Consider the following 25,942-nt stretch of genomic DNA (forward strand, 5'->3'; position numbering starts at 1 on the left):
ATCAATTGATTGCTTCTGTTGTACATTTCAGAGAGGTTCTTGAGGATGAAAGAGACTGGAGGGGGTGGCAGACTGTTCCACCAGTTGTTCAGCGAAAACTGCACAGTGGAGAGGAACTTTTAGGGTTCTAGATGGGAATGCATCTTTATTATTAAAGAACGTAGGGGGAAACATCCCAATATAATGAAGAAAATATCAGCAGAATGTGAGCCTGTTTGGGGATTTATTTCTTTTCAAAGAGGGCTTTTGGGGACAACTGCCTCATCGGGTGCACACTGAGGAGTAGCTGAGAGACGTAAGACTGATGGACATGTATTTTCCCATACTTTTGACAACAGCACCGTTGCCTTGGGATAGATATGGGATCAGGAAGCTTCAGCTCTCCAGTTGTTGTTGAGCTCCAGCTATCACAGCCAACACACAGGGATGATGTGAGTTGGGTCTATGTGGAAGGTCAAAGGTTCTCCACACCCCGCTCTCGAGGACACGCAACCTCTTAATTCCTATTCCCTACTGCAGGGATGGGGAAATTCTGGCCCTCTAGATCAGGGGCCGGCAAGGTTTACCTCGCCTGGGCTGGTTCACTCCAGCGGAGATTTCTCTGTGGGTCGGACTGCGCATGTGTGAGCGCGCACACGATTTCTGGCACCAGAGTCCCCACGCAATGCCAGTTTAGCGCAGCGCGCGGGGACTCGCCGAGTGGGTGGCTCGGTTTGGGGGCAGCTCGTGGGCTGGTTAAATGACCCCGTGGGCCGCTTGTGGCCCAAGGGCCTTAGGTTGCCTACCCCTGCTCTAGATGCTTTTGGGGCTCAAACTCTCATTAGTCTCAAGTTAGCACAGCCAGTGGGCAAGGATTATAGGAGCTGTGGTCCAACAATGTCTGGAAGACCACTAGTTTCTCATCCCTGCACTAGAAACTCCCCACCCCCCACCAAATCTCATTTTCAAGACACAGACTTCTGGTATAGGCACCTGATTGGACCAAAAACAAGCATACAAAGCCCATTTGTCTTTAGGATGCACAAGACATACATGTCCTCCAGGAGAATTGCCCTCAGTTGAGGAACCTGTATTCCCACTGTTGTTCCGCTGGAACATGATGAAGAGAAAGGTCGCCGTTCTCATTCATGACGTCTTCCTTTTAGAGAAGTCTAAGAGCTGCTTAATGAAAATCGTGCTTAAACATCTGCTCTCCCTTCCTGCTGAGCGTCGCTGCTGCCAAGCATGCACTTCAGTACAGCAGCTCCACTCATTTTTTTCCTTGTAAAAGCTGCTGTTCTCCCATTGAAAACATGGAGAGAGGATAAATTCAGAGCTCAATCAGCAGCCATTGACCAGAAGTCACAAAGTAGAAAAAAGTGAATGCAGGCAGGAATTTATCATATATCCAGGCTTGATTTTTAACAGAAGGTTCCAGGTGCCGGTCTTTATCACTAATTAATCCCTATGTTTACTGGGCGATAGTCTGAGTCAATTAGGTTCTCTGCGATGCCATACTTTTTGTCCCTACCGTTGCCTTTGTACCACTTTAAATTCTGCACTTTTAACTTTTGTTTTACTTGTCAGCTGCTGTGTACAGATATTTGCCCATAAGAAAGACATAAACAAGTCATAAATGAATACATAAATAAAAATAACAATTAAAGAGAGAAAATGGCAGCATTTTTACAGAAAATGTTTTGGTAGGGGGAACAGGTGGGTGAGCTCTCACCACCTCAGGCCAAGATGCATTGGAGGAAGTTGCTTGCACGACTAAAAAAATGTTGTGAACATACGAAGCTACTTGATATAGAGTCAGACCACTGGTCTATCTAGCTCAGTATTGTCCACACCAACTGTTTCCCAGCCCTACAGGGAGATGCTGGGCATTGAACCTGGGACTTTCAGTATGCAAGAAGGAATATAGGAAGCTGCCCTATACCAAGTGATAAATTTGGCCCATTTAGCTCAGTAGTATTGGGACTGGCAGCAGCTCTCCAGGCTTCCAATTGGGTTCTCTCGCAGCCCTACCAGGAGATGCCAGGGATTGAACATGGGACCTTCTGCATGCAAAGCAGGTGCTTCAGCACTGAGCTATGACTGTCTAGTCACACATAAGAGTCTGCTGCGTAAAGTATTAAAAATGGAATCGAGCTTCAAGGCTTTCTATTCCACTTAATTCCTCTGCCTCCATTTGAGTGACTCTTTTAACAGACAAGCATGGCATTCCTGATCTAACGGCAGGAAGCAAAGTGTTAAAAGATGCATTACATTCTTTGCCAGCTAGCAGATAAAGTATGTGTCGTAAAACTTCCTATTTCAAAAAAAGAACAAGAGGAGCCATCATTCAAGCTTATTACTGGAGTGGGTTAAGCAGAGGAAGAACACAGCACATTGTCTACCCAAGGACCACTTCTGGTTTCAAGAGTTTTGTAATTGTATCCCAGAAATAGGTACTTTGAGAACTGCGTCTGGAGCCCAGTTAGTGCCCAACACTGTCAGCACCAGCCACTGTTAGATTATCATAACATACTGTAGGCAGCAATAGGCACATTTATAAAGCAAAGGGTTGCAGTTCTTCCAAGCTCATCTGGAAGTTGGCTAAAAGTTTAGGCAAATCCCCTTCCTACTCCTTCATCTGCAAGAATACGCTACTTGTAAAAGTAGAAACAAAGCAGCTTCCAGTGTTAAATGAAAGGTATTCCCTGTGACTTCTGAAGAATAAAATAATATAGAACAACTGTTTTGTTATGATTCAAAGTTTCAGTTTCCAATATAAGGATACCTCCAAGAACATCTGAGTGTACCTCCTTGCTGCTTGTCATTCCATCGTCCCAAACACATACACAGATCAGAAGAAACCAGCATATAAGCAAACATGTATACAGTGGTACCTCGGGTTACATGCGCTTCAGGTTACATACGCTTCAGATTACAAACTCAGCTAACCCAGAAATAGTACATTGGGTTAAGAACTTTGCTTCAGGATGAGAACAGAAATTGTGCTCCGGCAGCGCGGCAGCAGTGGGAGGCCCCATTAGCTAAAGTGGTGCTTCAGGTTAAGAACAGTTTCAGGTTAAGAGCAGGCCTCCGGAACGAATTAAGTACTTAACCCGAGGTACCACTGTAATGCCATATTATCTATTCCAGATTATTAAGAGTGTGTTGGAACAGGATGGAATGACAAGCAGCAAGCAGAAATCTTTGTCTATGGAAAGCAGTACAGGAGCCAATTACTGGAAAAAGAAAAATCACATAAGACTCACTGTAAGAGCAAAGCATTCATTCTCCCAGACAGTATGCTGAGTACATATTAGGAACTTGACAACAATGCTATGCTTAAAGAAGTTTTCTCACTTGAAGGAAGCCTATTCTGGTGGACAGGGCTTAATGCAGGCATGCACCAGGGATCCTCACCCAGTGTGTCATAAGAGCCAATGTATAGAAATTAATCAGGAAAACTACAGAACTGAAGGTAAGATATTACTTTGCAAACATGCTGGCTAGCAAGTGATGTTTCAACAGCAACCATTTCATTTTTTTGCAATTACTTTTGAGTCCACAATTAATTTATGCTATATGCTTATGTTTTATTAAAAAGATTCATAATACATCAAGTCCATAGATAAGGGAGGGAAAGAAAAATTTCAACACAATATACTACAAAATAAATTTGCAATTCAGATGAACCAGCAGCATGTTGCCCAACATTAGAGTCCTCCTCCTTTAAAAAGGCTACATCTTATTTACAGACTCCCTTAAGACACTGTCACTATTCTACATCCTTACGTTTTAAAATATTCCTAGTGATTTATAGTAACAAGCAGGAGGTTCTCATTTGTAAACATTTTCAATCCCAGGATTTATCTCTTAGGTTAGGATTTAAAAACAGAGGAAAAACTTTGGAAGCATAATGATAAAATATTCAAGATTCAGGAAAGTTGTGGAAGTTAATTTCACTTTAAGGAAAAATTTGTCCTTAAGCAGCACTTCACATTAGCTACTGAAACAGGTACAATTCCCAGCTGCACATTGGTGCATTTCAGCTGTGCTTGTGTGCTGAATCCTGTGTAGCAGGTTCCAGTGAAATCAAGAAGTGATTTTGGATCAGTGCTGCCACCAGTCTAATCAATAAAAGTGGCAATTTGTTCAAAAGATTTGTGCATTTGTCCATGATTACACATGCATTCGTAGCTATACTAAGAAACTCATTTATCGACAAAGACACAGGTTGAGGAAGAAGAGCAATGGCTATCTGGCAAGATTATGGAAAAGGTGACAGTATGAAATGTTAAAGATATTTAAAAGTATCAGTTGTGAGAGGGCAACACAAATCAGGTTCATTTATTAAAACGAACTGTGGGGGTGTTATCCACTCAAGTTTTAGTCAGAGCAGACCCACTGAAATTAACGGGTCTAAGTTAATCATGTCCACTAAATTCAATGGCCCTACTCCAAGTACAACTAACAAGCAGATACATTCCTGGGTCTCAACAAACAATGCACAAACATTTTAAGGACTGCTTAATGCTATTACCGAAATCTATGGTAACGCTGTCAGTGGTAATTCTACCACAGTTCTTGGAAATTAGGCAAAACATTCCATTGTTGAGGAAAACCATTTCTTGGAAGGGGATAACTGAATTAAGAGTCAAGATTAGGGTAGACTCTATACTTTGTGGGGAAAGGTATCCTACATTAAAAGCCACCATTCAAAAATGTGCTAACAGGTGGCCTGAAGTTACAAGCTCCTGGACAGGACTCAATGCTTCCTTCCTTCTCCATCAAAAAGTATACGGAGCCACTTTCTCAAGCACCTGGTGTTCTGTTTAACCATGAAGTGTAGCCAGCATACTGTCAGTCAAGGCTCCTGAAGTTGACCCCCCCCCCATCTAAAAGACACAGGAATAAAATATATTTCAAAGAACTTCAACCATTTTTGATCCAGACTGTTGGCGAAGCTCTGAAATTCTTCATGTTCAACTTTATGAATTATCTAGATGTTCATTTCAAAGCAGTTCTAGGCAGGTTACTAAGCAAGCAAATGTTTCCCAGGAGCTCTCTGCAGACAGATTGTGAAAATTGATTCCAGGGTAGTCCTGTTGAGGCTCCCTTCTAGTCTTCCCAACTCTGCCAGGTCTTGAGGCTCATGAAGTCAGAGCTGTAATTTAAAAACTAAAAATGCGACTGGAATGGGGGAATGATGCAACCCCATCTTGTCCCATTTCAAACACCGACTATTACACTTTACACTCTGGGGCTTCGCTCCACCTGGAAACATCCGCTCCTTGCCTGCCATGCTGCAGAGGTGACTTTTAGTCCTGCTTCCCTTCCCGCCATTGCCGTGAGCCTTCGTTCCATGCCACGTAGACAAAAAGAGCGAGCACGACGTGAACAGCTACCACAGCAACTATTGCGGCATAAAAATAGCTGTCTCTGCTTGACATTCCAAAGGAACCTAAAAGAACAAAGGGGGTGGGAGAGAGAAGAAGCATTAAAACTGACAGGAAGCCAGTAAAAAAACCAGCCAATGCCTTCATATTTTCTAGTGACCAAATTATTTAAATGATAAAAAGATTGTATGATTAGGGCAGAAGTGGCTAAAGTAAAACTATGTCTTCCTTTTAAGGTCCTCGGCTTCTATAAAACTCTTCCAGTATCATAAATATGTCCTTGATTTGAGGGTTTTCTATGGTTCACACAACAGCTGCAACCTAGAGAAGATTATCAGTGCTTGAGTCTTGAATCCTATCTTCATTTACAAGACAGTAAGCCTAATGAAACTTACTTCTGAGTAGACATGCAAAGACTGTGCTGCAAGAATGCTTTTAGTTACGATAAGCTTCACTTATGAAGAAAGCAACACACACAGAGGTAAGTCATGTATATTGACATTCTTCCGTGATCAACATATGCAAACAAAATGAACTTCTTTACTCCATGCCACCCTTCACTAACTTGGTGCTCCCAAGTGTTCTAGACTACAACACCCATTGGCTGATGCAAGTTGTAATCCAAACCATCTGGAGGGCACCAGGTTAGAGAAGACTGCCGCACACCACCTCAGTTATATTCAATACCTTGTTCTGCCCATTAATAGCAGCGAACAGAAGCTCTGAAGTTAAGTTATGCAAATTTTAAACTTATTATTACTGGGAAGGGAGAGAGGGTACAACTTAGCAGCCCTACCAAAACATACATAAATATATCAGCCACGCCCTTATTTTCAGTGTTTATGCTCCGAACATTCAAGATGGATTACAACAAATTTTAAAAAATGAACACAGGTTTTTGACACCAGCAAGATCACAGGCCAAGTGCCTGTGGGCTGCTGCTAAGTGGCAGGGCACCTTAGCAGTGGGTACCAGCCGTGGGAAAAAGCAGCCCCCGATAATTCGTGTGCCAAGGAACAACAGTCTGCCAATGGCACTACGCCAGCCAGGCAGAGAGGGAATCTCCTTGGGTGAAGTTATGCATGTTTTGTTAAAATGTTTTTGCTTGCAGTTAAAATTGTTTTTAGTACACACCGGGAGTATTTGCACTGAAGGTGTGGGATATAAATAATATAAAGAAAGAAATGTAGAGAACAGATTTTGCAATGCTGTTTGGAAAACATACATAAAAAGGAGAGATCACATATATTCCAAGAAAACAGATGTTACATTTCTGGGTACATTTTCGTGAGTATGTTTTTCCATTTCCAGAGTCTAAACCAAAGGATGACTCAGAAGACGGAGAAAATTTGTAAGCTGCTTCTGTTCAGCTATGTAATGACAACTGCCCTTTCATCCAATAAATTGTATTTGGAAATTTCCAAAACTCACTTTAGTAATTTAGGAGGAGCTCTGCTTGTGCCAATTTTCTAACTGAAAGGATAAGATAACTTCTGGTTTCTACGAGGAGCACTGCTCTATCTCCAACACAAAATATATATCTAGACACCAGCAAAAAAAAGTGGTTTTCCAACTTTTTCCCCTGTGGAGCACTGGAACATTGTTGAGGATCATAGAATCATAGAATTTTAGAGATGGAAGAGACCTGGAGGGTCATCTAGTCCAATCCCCTGAAATGCAGGAATCTTTGGAGCTCGAACACAAAATCCCAAGATTAAGAGTCTCGGGTTCTATCGACTGAGCTATAAGAAGCCACTTAGGGGTTTTTCAGCCCACAGTCCCAATTGTAATGCACTGTGCTAGATGCTTTTAATTGCATTTTTATTATTTTTATTACCTACGGGACCGCCTCTCCTGGTATGCCCCACAGAGAAACCTACGGTCTGCAAATAAAAACATCCTGAAGGTCCCAGGCCTCAGAGAGGTTAGGCTGGCCTCAACTAGAGCCAGAGCTTTCTCGGCTGTGGCACCAATCTGGTGGAACGCTCTGTCACAAGAGACTAGGGCCCTGCGGGACTTGACATCTTTCCGCAGGGCCTGTAAGACAGAGCTGCTCCACCAGGCCTTTGGTCAGGGCGCAGCCTGACCCCCTCCTCTGGCAATCTGCACAGGGTCTTGCTTGCTGGTTGCCATCAATTTGTTTTTGATTGATTTTATGGTGAAAAGTTTTTAGAATGTTGGATTGTTTTGACTGTTGTTAGCCGCCCTGAGCCCAGCTTTGGCTGGGGAGGGCGGGGTATAAATAAAATTTATTATTTATTATTATTATTATTATTATTATTATTATTATTTTATTTTGTTAACATTGTAATATCATAAAAATACAATATAAGAAATGAAAGCAGCAATAAAAACACAATGAAAAATCAATATGAATATTTAATGCAATGGATGTCCTGTCTTCCAACTTCAGCTACAAATCCTTTGACAAGTCATAGACAATTTTATGGGAGACACTGCCATAAATCGCTTTCAAAACAAGTTTTGCGAAGAATTTGGTTTCTACATTGCACAATCAATTTGGAATGGCACAGAAAAGCCTCCTCCTTCAGTGTTTTGATACTTTAGCATCTTAACAAATGCTTCAACAAAATATTCAGTGATCGTTGCTATTATTCAAATCCTGAGAATACAAAACCCAAAGAAATGCTGCTTACCATATAACAATATGTAATTTAAAAAAATAATCCAAATAATTTATTTACTTTTAAGATAAAAAGAAGCAAAGATAACAAAAAGAAGCAGGTAGTAATAAAGAAAATTACCTTCAAATACGTATACCTTTGATGAGAAATACAGCCCAATGGGTAACATAATCATTAAAGTAGTGAAGAACAGGAGCGTTCTTAGGGTCGAAGCTAATGAAGTTTCATTTCTGCAAGAAACAAATCACAGTGTGAGAAACTTGAGCAGGGCCAGGCCCGACACATGGAACATCCAATGTTCATTTAACCTGGCATTTGTAGGATGGATGAGGTGCAAGGAAGACAGTTAAGAAAGGAGGCAAAACAGTGTTTGCTGAGAAAGCATGTTAGGAGTGTAACAACTGATAAGTGAAAATGAATAACTAAGCAGGCTCATACTGCAGTAATCAGAATGCTAAGAAGAAGGCAATAATACAATGTCTTGGTACTGTGCCATGAGGCATCTCTTGATCCCACCACACCTTGGGTGGACAGGGGATCCTGCTGCAGTAGTAATGAAGATGCTTTTGCTTTAGAGTTAGGACTCTATTTGTAGTCGTCCCACCCAGAAACAGACTAGGCAGCACCGGATCCGCTAGATCTGGTGCTGGCCCCACTGCCCTCACATGATGGTAACGGGCCCAATCCAGGCTTCTTTGCTGTACCAGCCCTGCTGCTGCTGTAGTGAAGGGGCATTTTCCTGTTTCTGCTGTCATGACCAACACGAGTAGCAGGGCTGCTCTGTGAATCCCTGCCACTGCTAGACAGGGGTTAGGATTGTAGCCTACTTTTATTTCTTCTGAAATCAACTAATAAATGATGGATTTACTTGTGGAATTAAACACATTTTTCAGAACTGCTGAACAAGTCTACTACTGGTAATTAATACTGTCTATGGGATCAGAAGGTCGGTGGTTTGAATCCCCGCCACGGGGTGAGTTCCCGTTGCTCAGTCCCTGCTCCTACCAACCTAGCAGTTCAAAAGCACGTCAAAGTGCAAGTAGATAAATAGGTACCGCTCCGGCGGGAAGGTAAACGGCGTTTCCGTGCACTGCTCTGGTTCGCCAGAAGCGGCTTAGTCATGCTGGCCACATGACCCGGAAGCTGTAAGCTGGCTCCCTCGGCCAATAAAGCGAGATGAGTGCCACAACCCCAGAGTCGGCCACAACTGGACCTAATGGTCAGGGGTCCCTTTACCTTTACCTATGGGAAACAATTAAGGCTATTGTTTTTGACAGACACAATGAAAATGCGCCAATACGTATGCCATATAGTTCAATTTAATGACTGTATTGATAGGAATTTTAAAATTCTCAAAGTCTACAAACAAGATAACATTTACTCTAATGCTAATAGTAAAGTTTTCTATCAAGTGAAAGCTGCATTCCTGGCAAGTATTACAACCAGAATTAACAAGCAATCAAATACCTCTCAATGGATTAACAAGTGATCAAACAGCTCCCCCTGGCTAAGATACCAGCTGCATACATGTTGAGGAAGGTAAATATGTAATTTAAACATAGATCACCTGCATTTTAAAGGGCATGTTTTCACAGAAGCAAGTGCTATTTCAGATGCAAGTGCTATTTCAGATGAATGAATCTCACAACCAATTTAACACAACTGCACAACTGGTGACCCAGCACAGAGATCCATGTGTGCAGAAAAATACCAGCACCTCTCTTTTCCACACAGGAATCTCCATTTAATTTGATGGAGGAGCCAACCTGCATGCGCACACGAGTATGGGTTGTATCGAATGCTGGTCCTGCTCAGAGTTAAACCCACTGAAATGAATGAACATGACTAACTTAGGTCCATTAATTTCAGTAATTCTACACTGAGTATAACTTAGTTGTGTACAACCCTATGTGGCATTTTACACTAAGCATCTTTATTTTAGGCATGATAGATTTACAGGCATACTGGAGTAACTGGGCTTGCTTCCAAATTTGCTGAATGAGGCAAATGGCTGGGAATTGTGTGCATCCAAATGACTTAGGACCCAAATATATTAAAGTTTCCTTACCTACATACCCTCTCAGCTATTAAGAATAGCAAAGGGAGCCATCTTGGTACTTCTCCCACTTTTTGAAATGTGGGGAATGGCAGACTAGAAGAGGATTTTCTCTGCAGCAGCAGAGTACTCTTGACCAGAGTATTGTTGTTGTTGTTGTATTTATTTACTTATATTCTGCCTTTTTCCCTAACAGGGACTCCAAGTGGCTTATAGATAAAATAAGAACAGCTAAAAGGGAGGGGGTCCATTAAATTCTTCTTCTGATTGCGTATTGTTTTAACAGATTTTGATCTTTTGTTTCTATATTGTTGTAGTCCTCTTTGGGACCTTATGGAGAAGGGATGGTAAGAAATCCAATACATTTTAACCATTCACAAGTTATACTGGAGCCAGTATAATGGAGTGAGACTCTGTAAAGAAACATTGTTCTATATTTTTGTTTGCTTTCAGCCACTTGCATTCTGACACAAAAAGGGCAAGATCCAATTGTTAACCAAAAACAATTGAAAAATATAAAATAAAGATACTGTTTTAATAAAATTTTGTTTCAGCATTGGAATGCCAATGGTGCAACACTGCACCCTAGTGGGAACTGGAATTTGTTAGCTGCTACTGTGAATCACAAATGCAAGCACATTTTAGTAGTACTTTAGGCTCCATAAGCAAATAGAGCATTTGGTTTGTTATGTTAGATTTTACATTCAATCTGATACACCAATCACAGCTTATTTTTATGTGGGCTTCCACTAGTCAATGCTTGCTTTGTTGAGTTAGTTGTTTATACCAAAATAAAGTGACCTGGCCAAGTCTAAATGTCAAAAACAGGTGCTTTTAGATAATGTAAACTGGCTTATACTGGTCACCTCCTGCTTACATACAGAGATACTCTGGGCTGACTTGTCTGAACAGCATTTGCTCCTTGAGATCTAAGTAATGAGCCAGAATGGTGTGGTCAGAGCTTCAGACTTTGGCTGGAAAGAACTGGATTCAAACATCAACTCAGCTACAAACCTTACTGGGTGACCTTGCCCAATATATCCATAAGATATACTGTTTAAAGAGCTATAGACTGCCACCATGAATAAGAGGTAATATGAATTCCAGTCATGATCAGTTGTCAAGGTTAAAACTGACAAGAAATTTTGTTTTGTCATAAACTACATGTGGCAACAGGAACACTTGTTTTTGTTTTAAATAACTGAATTTTAATTTCAGTAATGAACATATTTAAAAGATAACTTTGAAAAAGCCCTTCTGGTTTTTTGATTATCATATCCAACCCCCACCAGGACAATTTTCAATCCAACCCTCTTTCTCCTCATGCTTTCCAGAGGCCTGCATGATCAAACTGAAGTACAACACACACACCCTGCCAAAACCAAACCACATGCTAGCCCAAAATGAAGACAATACACTATCCCACTGTTCCACCGCCCCTACTGTGGTATTCAGCAGCATACTGCCTCCAGTTCTCCAGGATGTTCATTTATTCATTAAATCCATCATCTCAGCTTTCCACCAAATGGGTGTTCCATGCAGCCAATCATCAGGTAGCTGCTGATAAAGATGTTTCCTCCAGGTTTGCCTAAATCACCCTTTAAATCCATCATAGCTAGTGACTATCCCCACTTATGCCTATGGGCTGCACCAAAAAGCTAGCATGGTAAGATAAATAGCTCAGTTGGTAGGGCATGAGACTCTTAATGTCAGGGCCGTGGGCTTGAGCCCCACATTGGGCAAACATTCCTGCATTGCACAAGATGACCCTCCCAACTCTTATGAGAGAACATTCCACTCCACCCCTCTCCCCTTGACAGGAAGTCTCTGTAGCAATCCCTGACACCTCTAGGTAGGGCTGAGGAGGCCCACACCTGAAACCCCAAAGAGCTGTTGCCAGCCAGTGTAGAAACCAAGCCTTCAGGTATTTGAATGAACACCCTGCCGCCAGTAGAGATTCAGTAGGCGCCTTCTTGTACCAATCTCTGCTACTCCGCCAGGCAATCAAAGAGAGCTTCCCTACCCAGCCTCTAATAACGGCATTTTGGGTGTTCTTTTAAAAAAGAAAATCCTTCCCACCCACCCACGCCTTTAACTTTTTATTGCAAATAAATCGATAACACTGAGCCACATAGACCAGTGGCCTGGCTCGGTATTAAGGCAGCTTCCTATGTCCCTGTTTCGCTTCCTCATTTTGACGTGCAGGAAACTCCCAACCCCCCCCCCCCATATCAGTCACTGGAAAGACACGCACGTCCTCCCCTCCCCCGCCGTCAAAGCAAGCGAAGGCCACAATCCTACATTCACTTACCTGGGAGTAAACCTCATCGAAGCCAACGGGGCTTACCACTCAGTAGGCATACCCAGCACTTTCCCCCTCCATTCCCACCCGCCTCCTCCCCCCCTCCATTTTATGTTATTTGTTTTAATTTATAACCTGGGATCGGGAGGCGAGAGCGCGTTCAGGGCGGCCTTGTCGTAGCGCTCCATGACAGGGACGGTATGAGCCTTTTTACCCACTGCCTCTCCGGCAGCGGCGAAGGGAACAGGAGAAGCTGCGCGCGCAGAGAGCATCCTGGTCAGCTGATGCCTTCCCTTCCCATCCTCCACCGCGGCCGCCGGTCACGTGACGACGAGAAAAAAGAAAAAAAAAGGCTCGCCGGCGTCGCTTTGCATAAGGGAGGAGAGCGAGAGAGCTGCCTAGACTATCTCTCACGGTTTCGGGAAATGCCTAGACCGTCTCCCAGAGCGCCCTCTTGTGAGCACCAGAGGTAGAGGTAGAAATGATAAATGAAAAGCCTGCGGATTCTCCGGATGTGAACAGGGCTGTGAGGGACTGGGAGCGGCAAGCGGATGTAACCGGATTTAGTCCTACTCGGAGTAGACCCGCCTAAAGAATCCTTTAATATCGGGGTGGGGGTCCTTTAATATCGGGGTGGAGGGGGTGGGGTGGCCTAGTCTAGGCTGCGTGCGCACGCGTTCGAAGCACAGCCTCTTCCTCAAAGTATTATGGGAAATGTTGTTTGCCCGTCATATTTCAGAGTGCGCTTCTTTCCCTCAAAGGATTCTGGGAAATGTAGTTTGTCCCTCACAGAATTCTCAACAGCAATTAATGCATTACAGCGCCCAGAATCCTTGTGTTTGTTCGTTTCAATTGTGCTTTTGAGATACCGTGGTGTACACAGCTTTAGTTGGTAATAACCCAATATTTTATATTTTTTATTATTTTTTATTAATTTTTAATTACTTTCTGGCCACTGTAGCCTGTTTTATACAGGTTCATATGCAGCTATCATTTGTACTTTAAAAAACCCCCAGCAGCAGTACAAATTTACTGGGAAAATATTAATACACTATATCTTAAATAGCGATTAAGATATTCTAAAAAAAAAAAAGCTGTGTCAAGAATGACCGATTGATTGATACATATAAAGATTTATATACAGAACTCCTTTAAAACAATCTCATTAGTGGATGATATGAAATGGTCTAAGATGCCTTTTTAAAACAGCAATAAAAACAGATTTTAAAATGGTAGATATAACAGACTGGCCAAAATGTAGCTGAAAACAGTGCATTAAAAAATTAGATGTCTGAGCAGGCTTGCCACTTTTCAACCTGGGGTTCCCAGAGCAGATAACAATTGAAATCAAGCTCTTAAAACATCCAATTAGCAGCAACAATTATTACTAAAACAGTGGATGTCAGGAAGAGTTAGAAGTTAACACTGCATAAAATCAAAGCCATAAGATTAAAAAGTAATCACAACAACTGTATTATTTATTTAGGACATTTATGTCTCACATTTCTTCCAAGAAACTCATAAGTAGCATATATTGTTCCCTAGCCCCTTTTATCCTTATAGCAACCCTGTGATGTAGGCTGACAGCTAATTACTGGCCTAATATCACATTGGCTATGTTTGTGCAACACTCTACTATGCAATACGATATAATAAGCATTTATGGAACACTCTGTGGTGGCTTTTAACAGTATCAGCATTGCATATAACTGTCAGACTGTATCTCTTTTCATAGCCTTTTGGCTCCCATGTTTTCAACTTCTCTCTCTCTCTCTCTCTCTCTCTGTGTGTGTGTGTGTGTGTGTGTGTGTAACACACCTAGGTTTGCCAGAACTGAATTCTCCAGATTTGCCTGGCCACTCCCAGGTGGCAGGAGGAAAGCTTGTATATCCTGGTAGGTGAGAGCACCTTACATTTTAATTATATTATTATTAAGAAGACTGTGCAGGCTTCAACCCAGCAAGAGCCAGCTGCAAATTATTGCACAGACCCTCAGAGGGGGGTTGCAGCGGTGTCTGCCTACAGAGGGATGTGGTCCTTGTGCTGAAATGATCCCCTAAAACCATTTAGTGGTGCACCCACCCACCCATGGTATTTGTAGAGATGAAGGTTGGTCTATATTTTTTAATATTAAACAAGCACATGAATACAACCCTGCTGAGGTGCACCCACCATTGTGAAACCTCAGGAGATTAAGGTGATGCACCTCCAGGGTTGTCGTCAGTTGCAGACTACCTGTGACATCATAATTGTACATTGCAACTGACTGGATATAAAGGTGGGCCTTTTTCTCTTCTCCAACAGAACACAGCAGAAACGGTTGTAAGATGCAGGATTGCCCAGTCTTTTTCCACTTGGATAAGGTGAATTGGAGGTAATCATCTGGTTGTGGGATGCTGTGGAGCAATAATAAGGCAAGTTCACTTGCTGGGCAGGTGGATGGAGGCAATCATCTGGTTGTGGGATGTTGTGGAGCAATAATAAGGCAAGTTCACTTGCTGAGCAGGATCATGTCTTGAAGGCATCTGATAATCCATGGTCATAAGCTGGTTGATGTCTATTGATGGACCCGGCAGATGTTAGTGGGTGGAAGCTGGTAAAGTCAGCATTCAGAAACAGGTACGTAGATGCCTCAAGGCTGAAGCAGGCTGATGTTTATGAATGTCAGTTGGTTGGCATTTAGCTTTGGAAGCCAGTCAACAAAAACAGGTGGATATTGAAGTTGGGGCATGATTGTGAATGAATGGAGAACAAAAGATGAGCACTGGCGGAGGAACGAGGAGGAGCGCACCGCCCCCTGCACCATTGGGGAGGGGGGTACCATTGTGGCCGCCCCCCCCGGACACACGCCGGGCACCCCCCCACCGTGCCGGGCGTCATGCCCCCGGGACACACACCACCACCCCCGGTGCTGGAGCATGCAGCTTTGCCACTGAAGGTGAGTGAAAGTGTCTGTTGTTCTTATATATTTACAGTGGTACCTTGGGTTACAGACACTTCAGGTTACAGACTGTTAAATGTTAGAAAAAAGTCAGAAGTCCAAGGCAGTATAAGTTCCTTAACTACGTTTATTCAACATTTGTCAGTGACAACAGCTTACTCATAGGAAAAAAAGAACCGAACTGACTGGACAATACAATAATAATAACGAGCATGAACTGACCATTGACAGTTGACAGTTGAAAGTGCATGCACTTGCCATTAGAACGCTCGTCTACCAATGCTTATACGATTGGTTAGAACATGCCTTGTAACATAAAAGCATAGTCATCAAGGTGTGCTGGCCTTTTCCGCTCCCGCCGGGACCGTCGCAGTTCCTGTGTCCAAGTGGGTTACTCAGGAGGTTCCTCTAGTACCCGCGGTCTGAGTGGGGCGGTCAGCTAGGCCGGCTCTGAAGGGGTCACTGCCGATGGAGCCACTGAGGATTTCAGCCTGAAGTCGCTCTGCTGGGGTAACTCAGTCACCGGCAACCCATCCGGTTCCCACCCTGGCCTGGGCACAGAATCTCCCGAAGTACCCATTTCTCTGTTCTATGGTTCTGCTTGAAGTTCCGTGTTCGGAGGTGCCCTGACTCTGATCTGGTCAAGGTGTCTCTTCCAAACCAGTCCCCACTCTAACCCTACCCGTAGGAAACCGGACCTGTACAGCGAGCAATGATACCAGGGACCCAACCCTGTCCAGGCCCGTAGTTTTGGACATAAGACAGTGTCCTCCGGGGAGAACACCCTTGGAGCCCCCTGCACCACAGTGGATGGCCGTTGCTCAAGAGCCCGATCAAGGTGCATACGATCAAGGAGGGTAGTGAGCCTCCTCCCCATAAGCAACTCTGCCGGCCGGTTACTGTGCTTGGGGTGATGTGTTGGGCCAGTAAGAACTCCGCTAACCGGAGAGTCCAGTCTCCGTGCACTTTGCGCCTAAGCGCATCTTTGGTAGTACAGACCATGCATTCAGCTTGGCCGTTAGTGGCCGGGTGAAAAGGAGTAGAACAAATGTGGCAGATTCCATTCTTGGTTACAAATTCTTTGAATTCCACCAAAGTAAAAGTGGTCCCATTATCGCTCACCAGTGTGTCTGGCAAGCCGTGTGCCGCAAATAGCTTCCTGAGCGCGTTTATAGTTGCTCTAGCGGACACGGTTGAGGTCGGCACCACCTCGAGCTACTTAGACTGAGAGTCAACCACTATTAGGAAGTGTTGGCACTGAAAGGCCCTGCGAAATCCACGTGCACCCGGGACCATGGGGAGTGAGTGGACTCCCAGGACTGTATGGTGCCTTGGGTGGATCTGGCCAGGAGATCTGGCAGGGCTCACAATGTTTCACCCAGCCCTCTATCTCCACATCTATGCCTGGCCACCACACATAGCTATGGGCCAATGCCTTCATCTGGATGATCCCCGGGTGAGACATGTGCAGCCCTTCTAAGACTTTTTTCCTTAACTGGAGGGGGAACGACTATGACACGGCTACCCCATAACACGCATTCTCAGTGTCCTTGCGGGCTGTGTAGCATGAAAATTCTGGACCCGGCTTCCCTGGCCACCCCCTCCCCACCCAGTCTGAGATCCGGGACAATCCTTCATGGTTGTGGTGGCAATGTCCTTCACATGCAAGGGCTGGTCTGTTAAGTCTTCCAGCCGCAGGATCTGTTGGGCAGGAGCAGGGTCAGGGCCGCTCTCTGACAACGGCAAGCGGCTGAGTGCATCTGCGTGACCCATGGCTTTCCCGGGTCAGTGCTGTAGCGAGTATTGGTAACCAGCCAGGAAAATGGACCAGTGCAATAATCGTGGCGAAAGCATCTGGGGTGTCTGGTGGTCGGGCGCAAAGAGTCCCAGTAGTGGCTTGTGGTCAGTAACGATAGTGAAAGGCCAACCATAAAGGAAGTCATGAAACTTTTTGACTCCCTTAACTATTGCCAAACCTTCCTTGTCAATCTGGGAATAGTTGCACTCCACCGATGTGAGAGTTTGGGAGAAGTAAGCCACTGGGGCTTCCCTCCCATCCAGAAGCTGGTGGCTCAGTACTGCGCCTACCCCATAAGGGGAAGCGTTGCAAGCCAGCACCACCGGGAGCATTTCATCAAAGTGTGCCAACACTGAGTTGGACACAAGCAAGTCTTTGACCCCTCAGAACACCTTGGCCTGTCGAGGGCCCCAGACCCACTGCACTTTTTTGTTCAGGAACCTGTGCAAAGGCTTAGCTACGACTGCCTTGTGTGGCAGGAACACGTGGTAAAAATTAAGAAGTCCCAAGAAGGCTTGTAACTCTGCCTTGCTCTTTGGGTCTGGAGCATCGCAAATGTTGCACACTTTGTCCTCTGCTGGATGAAGGCCATCCGTGTCAACCTGGAACTCCAGGAAATCCACGCTGCTCACTCCCAACAGGCACTTTTTCTGTTTTACCTTAAGTCCTGCCACCTGGAACCGTTGGAGCACTATCCGTAATCTGGCAGAAAAGTCCTCTCTCAACGATGTGGCTATCAGCACATCATCGAAAAACGGTGTGATTCCGTGGATGCCTTTAAGGAGATGGTCCATTAGACTCTGAAATAACCCTGGAGCCATGCTAACTCCAAACTGTAGGTGTTTGACCCTGAAAGCATCCCCATGAGTCATGATTGTCTGGGCGTCTGCGGTGGCCTCGTCAACAGTTAGCTGCTGATAAGCTTGCGCTAAATCCAGCTTCCCAAAGATCTTGGCTCCAGCCAGGGTTGCTAACACGTGGCTCACCACCAGAACTGGGTACCTGTGGTCCTGTCAGGGTGCATTTGTAATCGCCACAGATACGGACTGAGCCGTCCAGCTTAACCAGTGTGACGACTGGAGTTTCCCAGGTTCCTGAAGCTACTGGCTCTAAGACCCCTTGGGTGACTAAGCGATCAAGCTCCTCATCAATCTTGGGTTTAAGCACAGATGGGACTTTATGGGCCTTGACCCAAATGGGTTGCACCGTGGGGTTGAGCCATAGGGAAATCGGGGGTCCGTTGTACAGGCCCAGGGTTCCATCAAAGACTGATGGAAACTCCTGGCAGATCGATTTGAAATCTGCCTCTGGGGAAATCTGATTAAGCCCTGAAATACCTAAGCCTAACAGCACAAACCATGCTAGGCCTAGAAGGCTAGTGAATGGGCCTTCAGTTATGATGAGGTTCAAATTCTTGGTGTACTTCTTAAATTGGACCTTGAAGGTGCCCATCCCCTTTAGCTGGATTCTTTTTCTCTGGAAGTCCCACAGCACTACAGGGGCCGGGTGGAGATGAGGACCACCATTAGGGCAAAGCCCTTTCAGAGTCTTAGCAGATATTATGGAGTAGGATGAGCCAGTATCCAACTCCATAGTTACCCCTATGTTCCCTCTATCTTGAGTTGTACCCTAAGCTTATTGGACCCCGGGAACGGAAGTTGAAGTACCCTAGCTAGAGAGGTGGACTGTAACTCCTCCTCTGTGTAGGTCTTGTGGACACATTGCTTGGGTTGTGCTCCGGAGGTCTTGGAGCGGCAGACTCAACCAATGTAGCCAGTCTTCCCACAGTGGTGACATGTGGCATCCTGAAACCTGCATGTCCGACGCTCATGGTTTTCTCCACAGCTGGCGCGTCAGGTGCGTCAGATGACCACTGGTTCGACGATGCTCTAGTAGCTTGGGAGCGGTGGTGTCAGTCGGATTGGTCCAAAGCTCGGTGGACATCCTCATTGTAGGGATCTACGGAAGATGACCTGTCTCGCTGGGTGCGGTGAGTTCTCTTTTCGGTACGTGGGCTGTGGGCTGCCTCGTGGGCATTATCCTTCTCAAAGACAGTGGCCATATTCATTGCTTCCATCATCGTGATGTTGTCTTTTGCCAGCAGCTTGTGGTGGAGACGGCTGTCTTGCACGCCACTGATGAACCTTTTGAGAAGTCGTTCCTTGATGTCAGCGAATTGGCAATACATCGCAATCGCCCGGAGCACTGCGATGTATTCACTCACTGACTCTTGTGCTTTTTGCTCTCTGTGCGCAAAGTCGTAGCAGCGGTGGTTCTTGGTTGGCTGAAGCGCGAGGTGTCTTGTCATAGCCTGTGTCAGCTCATTGAAAGTACATGCCTCTATGTCCCTGGGTGCCATCAGACCTTCCAGTAGAGTGATGGCGGAACTCTCCAGCACCGTCAGTAGCACATCCACCTTGTCTGCCTCCCTAGTGAAGCTTTGTAGTCGGACGTAGCTCCTTATTCGGCGGAGTCACTGCGGCCATTCTGCAGGATGGCTCATATCAAAGTCCGGTGGCAGCAGACTATGACTGGTGGCCATCTTCGGACAGGAGCAGTCACTTGTGTGATTGTGCGTGGTTGCGAAGATGCAGCAGGCGCGGTCTCGTTTCCGGGACTATTTGCTGAGTCCAGCGTGGCAGTGAGGTCGCACTTACTGCGAGGCAGCAGGCAATGGTGCTGCGGGGCGGTCTTGGGCCTCTGGCAGCCAGCGGGAGTTCATCTCTCCCATCCTAGTCGCCAATGTTAAATGTTCAGAAAAAGTCAGAAGTCCAAGGCAGTATAAGTTCCTCAACTACGTTTATTCAACATTGTCAGCGACAACAGCTTACTCATAGGAAAACAAGAACCGAACTGACTGGACAATACAATAATAATAACGAGCATGAACTGACTGTTGACAGTTGACAATTGAAAGTGCATGCGCTTACTTGCCATTAGAACGTTCGTCTACCAATGCTTATACGATTGGTTAGAACGTGCCTTGTAACATAAAATGTGTTAAACCCAATACATAACACAGACGCTTCAGGGTACAGACTCCACTAACCCAGAAATAGTACCTCGGGTTAAGAACTTTGCTTCAGGATGAGAACAGAAATCGGGCAGCAGCAGCACAGTGGCAGCAGGAGGTCCCATTAGCCAAAGTGGTACCTCAGGTTAAGAACAGTTTCAGGTTAAGAACGGACCTCCAGAACGAATTAAGTTCTTAACCCGAGGTACCACTGTATACCCTGCCGTTTTCACTGAAAGGACTCAAGGAAGCTTACAGACAAAAATGAGAACCACTGAAAACTCAGAAACAACCAACCATTAAAGACATTGATAGAATAACAAATGTATACATATCTAAAAGGTAAACGTGAAGGACCCATAGATGATTAAATCCTGTCGAATTTGACTATGGGGTAGCACTCAGGCTGAGGTAGCTGGTGTTTGTCCACAGACAGCTTTCCGGGTCATGTGGCCAGCATGACTAAACCACTTCTGGCGCAACGGGACACCGCGACGAGTGCCAGAGTGCATGGAAATGCTGTTTGCCTTCCCGCAGTGGCGGTATGTATTTATCTACTTGCACAGGTGTGCTTTTGAACTGCTAAGTTAGCATATAGTATACATATCTAAAATCTTTTAAAAACATACAAATAATTACAATAAGAATAGCCACAGTACAAGATGTTTTTCATGGCAGTCAGCTGGTGTGTGCTTGCGGGTGTCAAGGGTACGTTTCGAATGTGATCAAAATGGGCTCCAGTGGAGGGAGCCATGAGTGCTAATAGGCACCTGGTGTGAAGTGAGAGGAGCGCATAAAGAGCAAGAGCTGTGCTGCCTCTGCCGCCCATAGCAACTCCTGGATGGCCTTTTGTTTTTATCAACTGAGCTGGAGGAAGCAAGCGGAAAGATTGATCAGGGGAGACCAGAATGCTGAGAGACCATGGAAACTGAAGTCTGGACTGGAGGAGGTATTGATTATTTATTTTCATTTGGAGTGGAGTGGAGTGGGGATGAGGTGAATCATTTAAGGGAGAAAACAGGAGAGGTGTGGGCTGCCTCTGAGGCAGAAGAAAATAAAACTTTGGGTTGGGAAGTTCTGGCATAAGTTTTTGTGAGGAGGGTATAGTTAGTCAGGTCAGAAGGAAATTAAATGCATAAGGTACTGACTGCCAATTGCATCATTAGCACCAGCTGTTCACAAGCACAGTTCATGGCAAGCATAGGCTCCATAAGTGGCTCAGAAGGAATGTTCCCCTCACTTCAGCTGGACCTGGGTAGATCCATTTTTGCTATGGATCTTAATTTCCAGGCTGTGACATATTTGCTCATTTGTATTTGATTTTGTGTTTCTTATTGGAATGACATGCTATCAGAGACTGTGATTAATACTTAATATAATCATGCTTAATGGCATCACTGGGGCCTGACTCTTGTTCTCAGGTTTGGGCCATGAAATCTCAGGGTCTGGGATGCTCCTGACCTGGCAACCTGAAATGCACCCATCGTCCCAATGTGAATGATATAATACGTTATGCACACAGCAAACCTATACGTCAAGCACGCTTACTAGTTAGAAAGGTTGTAGTCCTATGTCTTCTCAGAAATAAGTTGCATTTAATTCAGTGGGGCTTACTATGTGGTAAGTGGGGTGAGGATTGCAACCTAAGACCCGTTAAACTCAATGAGATTTCTCGGCAAAAATGCTTAGAATATGCAATGAATTCAGAAGTAACTGTATTGAAGGGGGGTGACTCCCAAGTAAATGTGTACAGGATTGCAGCCTAACACTGGAAGCCCCATTGTACAGAATGTAACTTCTGTGTGGATGGCTATATGATTCTCCTGCAAGTCTATTAAGGTGCTCTTTTAGGCTTCAGTCCTAAACCACTTCCTCTGGAGTAAGCTCTCATTGAACTCAATGGGGTTTACTTCTGAATAAACATTTTTAGGATTGCATTTATTATTTGTACCCTGTGCATCTGGCTGGGTCTCCCCAGCCACTCTGGGTGGGTTCCAACAAAGATAAAAATACATTAAAATGTCACACATTAAAAACATCCCTGAACAGGGCTGCCTTCAGATGTCTTCTAAATGTCAGGTAGTTGTTTATCTCTTTGACATCTGATGGAAGGGCGTTCCACAGGGCGGACACCACTAAATAATTGTGTGCATGTGTGTTAATAGAGCAATTAATGTACAGGTAAGTATATTAGAGGAAGTAAGGAAAATGTTAGGCAGAGAACGAGAGAGGGAGGTTTTGGAATGTTGGTCGTGAATGGTGTTTGGATTGGAGTTTAAAAAGCAAGTCTGACTACTGATGGCAAGACAGTGGAGGCTCAGTTTAGTTGAGTTTGGAGTCAGTTGAGCTGGAGTTGAGTTTGGGAGTGGGTGGTTGATAGCTTGAGAGTTGGTGGTGGATGGGGAGCAAAGTTATTTTATCTAAAATAGGGTTAGTAGTGTATTAGCCATTTTGTATAAACAACAAGGATATAAGATAAACTGAAAACATACGCTCTACATCAGTGTTTCCCAAAGTGGGCCATACTGTCCCCAGGGGCGCTGGAATGATTCAGGGGGGGCGGTAGTATCCTCAGGTGCAACCAGGAGGCGTTGAATAAAAATAAGGGGGCTATGGAAGCATAAAGAAAGAAGAGAAATTAGAAAAAAACATGTTTCATCTGTTGTGTAGTGACACTTACTGCCAGGTCGGGCATCTGTTGTGGAATGGTGACAACACCTCCCATGGATCTAGCGGTCATGCTGGGTGTGTGTGTGTGTGTGTGTTTCCCAGCCTAGGGTGAACTCTTTTTGGCTTCATTCAAGCCCAGGAATTGGATTGCAATTTGCCTGCCTATTTGGGTGGTGGGCTGCGGTGCCAGCCCTGCCCCTGGGGCGGATCAGACTGAGCCAGCAGACTTCGCTTCTGTCCACCCCATGGATTCTTCTAGCTTCAGGGTGTTGTTGCTTATTTACAACAACATCTTTCTTTACTATGTGTAGGACATAGGTAGAAATATAGTTACCTAAAGGAAGCGCAAATTTGTTGTCGCATCTTTTTATTAGTTTGCTTAAAGAAGGTAGATTTCCAAGAGGGTGCTGAAGTTTGTTTTCTAAAAAGGGGGCGGTAGGCCAAATAAGTTTGTGAACCTCTACTTTACACCAAGTAATTATAAAACCCTTTCAATTATTGATGTTTAACAAATGACTGTGTTATACCACATGTCTCATATTTGGCTGTGCTGTGAGTGGAATATTAAGATAAATAGAATCTGTGGTGGCAGCAGGAATAAAGGGAGGCTATAGAAATATCCGTTGAAACCCAGATCAGAACTGTACATTTTGTTAAGAGTGGGAAGACTATACAGGGGAGCTGGGTGCAGTGCCAGAGCACCACATACGCTGGCAGAGACCCTAGCAGGTTTTCCATATGTATAGCTGCAAGGGGGGGGGTGTTAACAGTGAGGCCAAAAGGTCATGAGATGCAAGAGGTACAGACTGTGACATTTCTCTGCAAATGTTTGTGACATTTTAACAGGCATGCCTGCCAGCAGGGATTGTCTTCTATTTTGGTTTTGTGCTGCGTGCCAAGTGCCTTTAGAAATAATAATTCATTTGTAATTAGGATTAGAGTGCAATATTATACAGTAATTATATTTCATAAGAATGTGACCTTTTTGCAAAGCCCCTTGCCAGAAGACAGCAAGCAAGTGGCATAGATAAGTGTATGTGTCAAGTGGGTTGCTTTGTTCCTGAAAGAATTGCAACCAGTCCACATGTGGTTCAAGTAGCATTTCATTCAACAGGGCATGCTTGGTCTAGATGCATAGCAGAATACACACACCCATGAAGAGGCTCTTCAGGCAAAATGGCTCTAGCCCAGGTCCCATCTGCATTATGCATTTAAAGTAGAGTTACACCACTAAACAGCCATGACTCCCCCTCCCCCAGGAGTTTAAGGGTATTGAGAGGAGTTAGGAGACTAGATAGACCAATGATCTGACTCAGTATAAAGCAGCAAGTGAAGCATTTCCTGGCATGGAGCTCAAGCATGCCCTCCAACATTTGGGGAAGTGCCTTAGCTCAGTGATAGAGCATCTGGTTTGCAGGTATAAGGTCCCATCATCTCCAGACAATGCTAGGATGGACGGTTCAGAAATCCCGGAGAGCTGCTGTCAGTCCATGTGGACAGGACTGAGCTAGATGGGCCAGTGGTCTAATTCAGTAGTGTTATAGATTTGGGAGGGGGACACCCCCCAAAGCAACCCAAGAAATTAATCAGTGGTGGATTTTTGATTATTTGTAACGTGAAGGGAGAAATACAAACTTCAGAGGAATTCTTGGGCTAGTCTATGCAAAACGACCTCGCCAGGCTGGGGCCATTAAGAAACAAAAGAGGACCATTGGCAATGCAAGAGCACTGTCCTTCCCCTCCTGCCCTGGGGTGCGAACAGAAACAGGGGTTTGGAAGGTTATGTTTGAGGTGACAAGAAAAGGGAGACTGGTAGCAAGGGGTTATGAGAAAGAAGAGACTGGGATCCATTTTGGCACAGGCTGGCTGAAGGCAGGGTGCACTGCTGCAGGGACAAGTCCCTCTTGAAATGACCATGCTGTAAGATATGGACTCCCTCTATGCAGACTTCAGCTGTAAAGAGGTGAACAAACCATGTTTCTTAAAGCTACTACAGTCTCCTCTATGTCTTAATTTTCTCCAAAGGACTACAGACTCTGGGGGAGTGCTTGGAGCGCCATAGGCTCTTGCCACCACTCAGCAGAGAGAGAGGGAGGGACCCAACTTTTGTAACAGTATAATGTAGCTTCCTATATTCACATATAAGCTTCTAACATGAGTTTGACAAACTGTGGGAGGCAGTGGAAGACAGGAGTGCCTGGCGTGCTCTGGTCCATGGGGTCACTAAGAGTCGGACACGACTAAACAACAAATATTCACGTACTCCTAATCTTTACAAAAGAGGATTTCAGCTTTAGGTCGTAATGTAGAAATGCACAGGCAACTCGTCTTAAGACTCTGCTAGTAACTTGCTTGTGAATGTTGTTTACAAAGCTGGTGATGTGCAACCACTTTTCCGAGTTGCTAAGAAGCACTCTTCTTTAGTAAAAATTGAGAGGAGGAAGTTACTTAACATCCTTTAAAAGCAGTTCCATCAGGGCTGAGATTCTTCAGCCTCTTCTCTGCTTGTTTTTAGGCATAACAAAATGTTCTGTTGCCAAATGAAAGAGCCATCAGTACAAGAAATGCTAAGACAACAATCAATAGTGTTCTTATTAATCATACAAGTGGATGCAGTTCAAGTTGTGGAAGTAATCTGCATTACCCTCTTCATTGTGAATGAGCCTGCTTTGGTGGAAAGCTTTTAGGTTCCCAGTCATTTTAGAACTCTCTTAATTCCTCTATGCATCCCAGCCCATAAACTTCTCTCGAGCTGTGGCTCTTGGCATGTTTTTTTTTTAAAAAAAATTAATGTACTGATACCCATTACTGTGCAGGTGAAATTATAACAGTTACTCTTTAAAAGCCCAGAAGCTGGAAGGCAGATTCTACTCACTGAACATTGTCTGATAATGTACTAAATAAAACAATTGCTTAAATGGCCCTGCTTCTGAGTGGGGTGGAGGGTGGAAACACACCAATGCAATTAACAGCACGGCTCTTTCGAACCTTGGAGGCATATTTGGAAACCTAAGAAACTGTAGTAAATACATATTTCACATAATAAAACCTAAGAATGCTCAACATCCCCCCCCCCAAAAAAACCCCCAGGCAAAATACCTACACCCCCACAAAAGACAAAAACACTGACAGAAAAACTGGCAAT

General features: G+C 44.5%; 1 protein-coding gene and 1 long non-coding RNA gene across 3 annotated transcripts in view; one reads left to right on the forward strand and one right to left on the reverse strand.

The window, feature by feature from the left end:
* Positions 1-3,548: 3,548 nt before the first annotated feature.
* VMA21 (vacuolar ATPase assembly factor VMA21) lies at positions 3,549-12,696 on the reverse strand. The gene is made up of 3 exons (XM_083422373.1): positions 12,511-12,696; positions 8,138-8,247; positions 3,549-5,437 (listed from the first exon to the last, which is right to left on the reverse strand). The coding sequence occupies exons 1-3, from the start codon at positions 12,645-12,647 to the stop codon at positions 5,295-5,297; spliced, it is 390 nt and encodes a 129-aa protein (XP_083278499.1). The 5' UTR covers positions 12,648-12,696; the 3' UTR covers positions 3,549-5,294.
* A 30-nt stretch (positions 12,697-12,726) lies between these two features.
* LOC310668991 overlaps positions 12,727-25,942 on the forward strand; it is a 104,328-nt gene continuing 91,112 nt past the window's right edge. Inside the window, exons 1-2 of one of the 2 annotated variants that reach the window (XR_014506945.1) lie at positions 12,727-12,844; positions 14,198-14,269. This is a non-coding gene — a long non-coding RNA (uncharacterized lncRNA). Of the gene's footprint in view, positions 12,851-14,197; positions 14,270-25,942 lie in introns of both variants that reach the window. The other variant, XR_014506946.1, reaches the window with a different exon arrangement.

The sequence above is a fragment of the Podarcis tiliguerta genome (genome assembly GCF_965153285.1).
Source record: "Podarcis tiliguerta genome assembly, chromosome: Z".
Classification (NCBI taxonomy): Eukaryota; Metazoa; Chordata; class Lepidosauria; order Squamata; family Lacertidae; genus Podarcis; species Podarcis tiliguerta.

Bases quoted from the DNA above. Each gene is read 5' to 3' on its own strand.
- VMA21 (XM_083422373.1), bottom strand. From the start codon at position 12,647: ATGCTCTCTGCGCGCGCAGCTTCTCCTGTTCCCTTCGCCGCTGCCGGA. The intron at 8,248-12,510 runs GTTATAAATTAA...TGTTTCTTGCAG, and splicing joins CTCTCGCCTCCCGATCCCAG to AAATGAAACTTCATTAGCTT. The intron at 5,438-8,137 runs GTAATTTTCTTT...TTGTTCTTTTAG, and splicing joins AAAGGTATACGTATTTGAAG to GTTCCTTTGGAATGTCAAGC.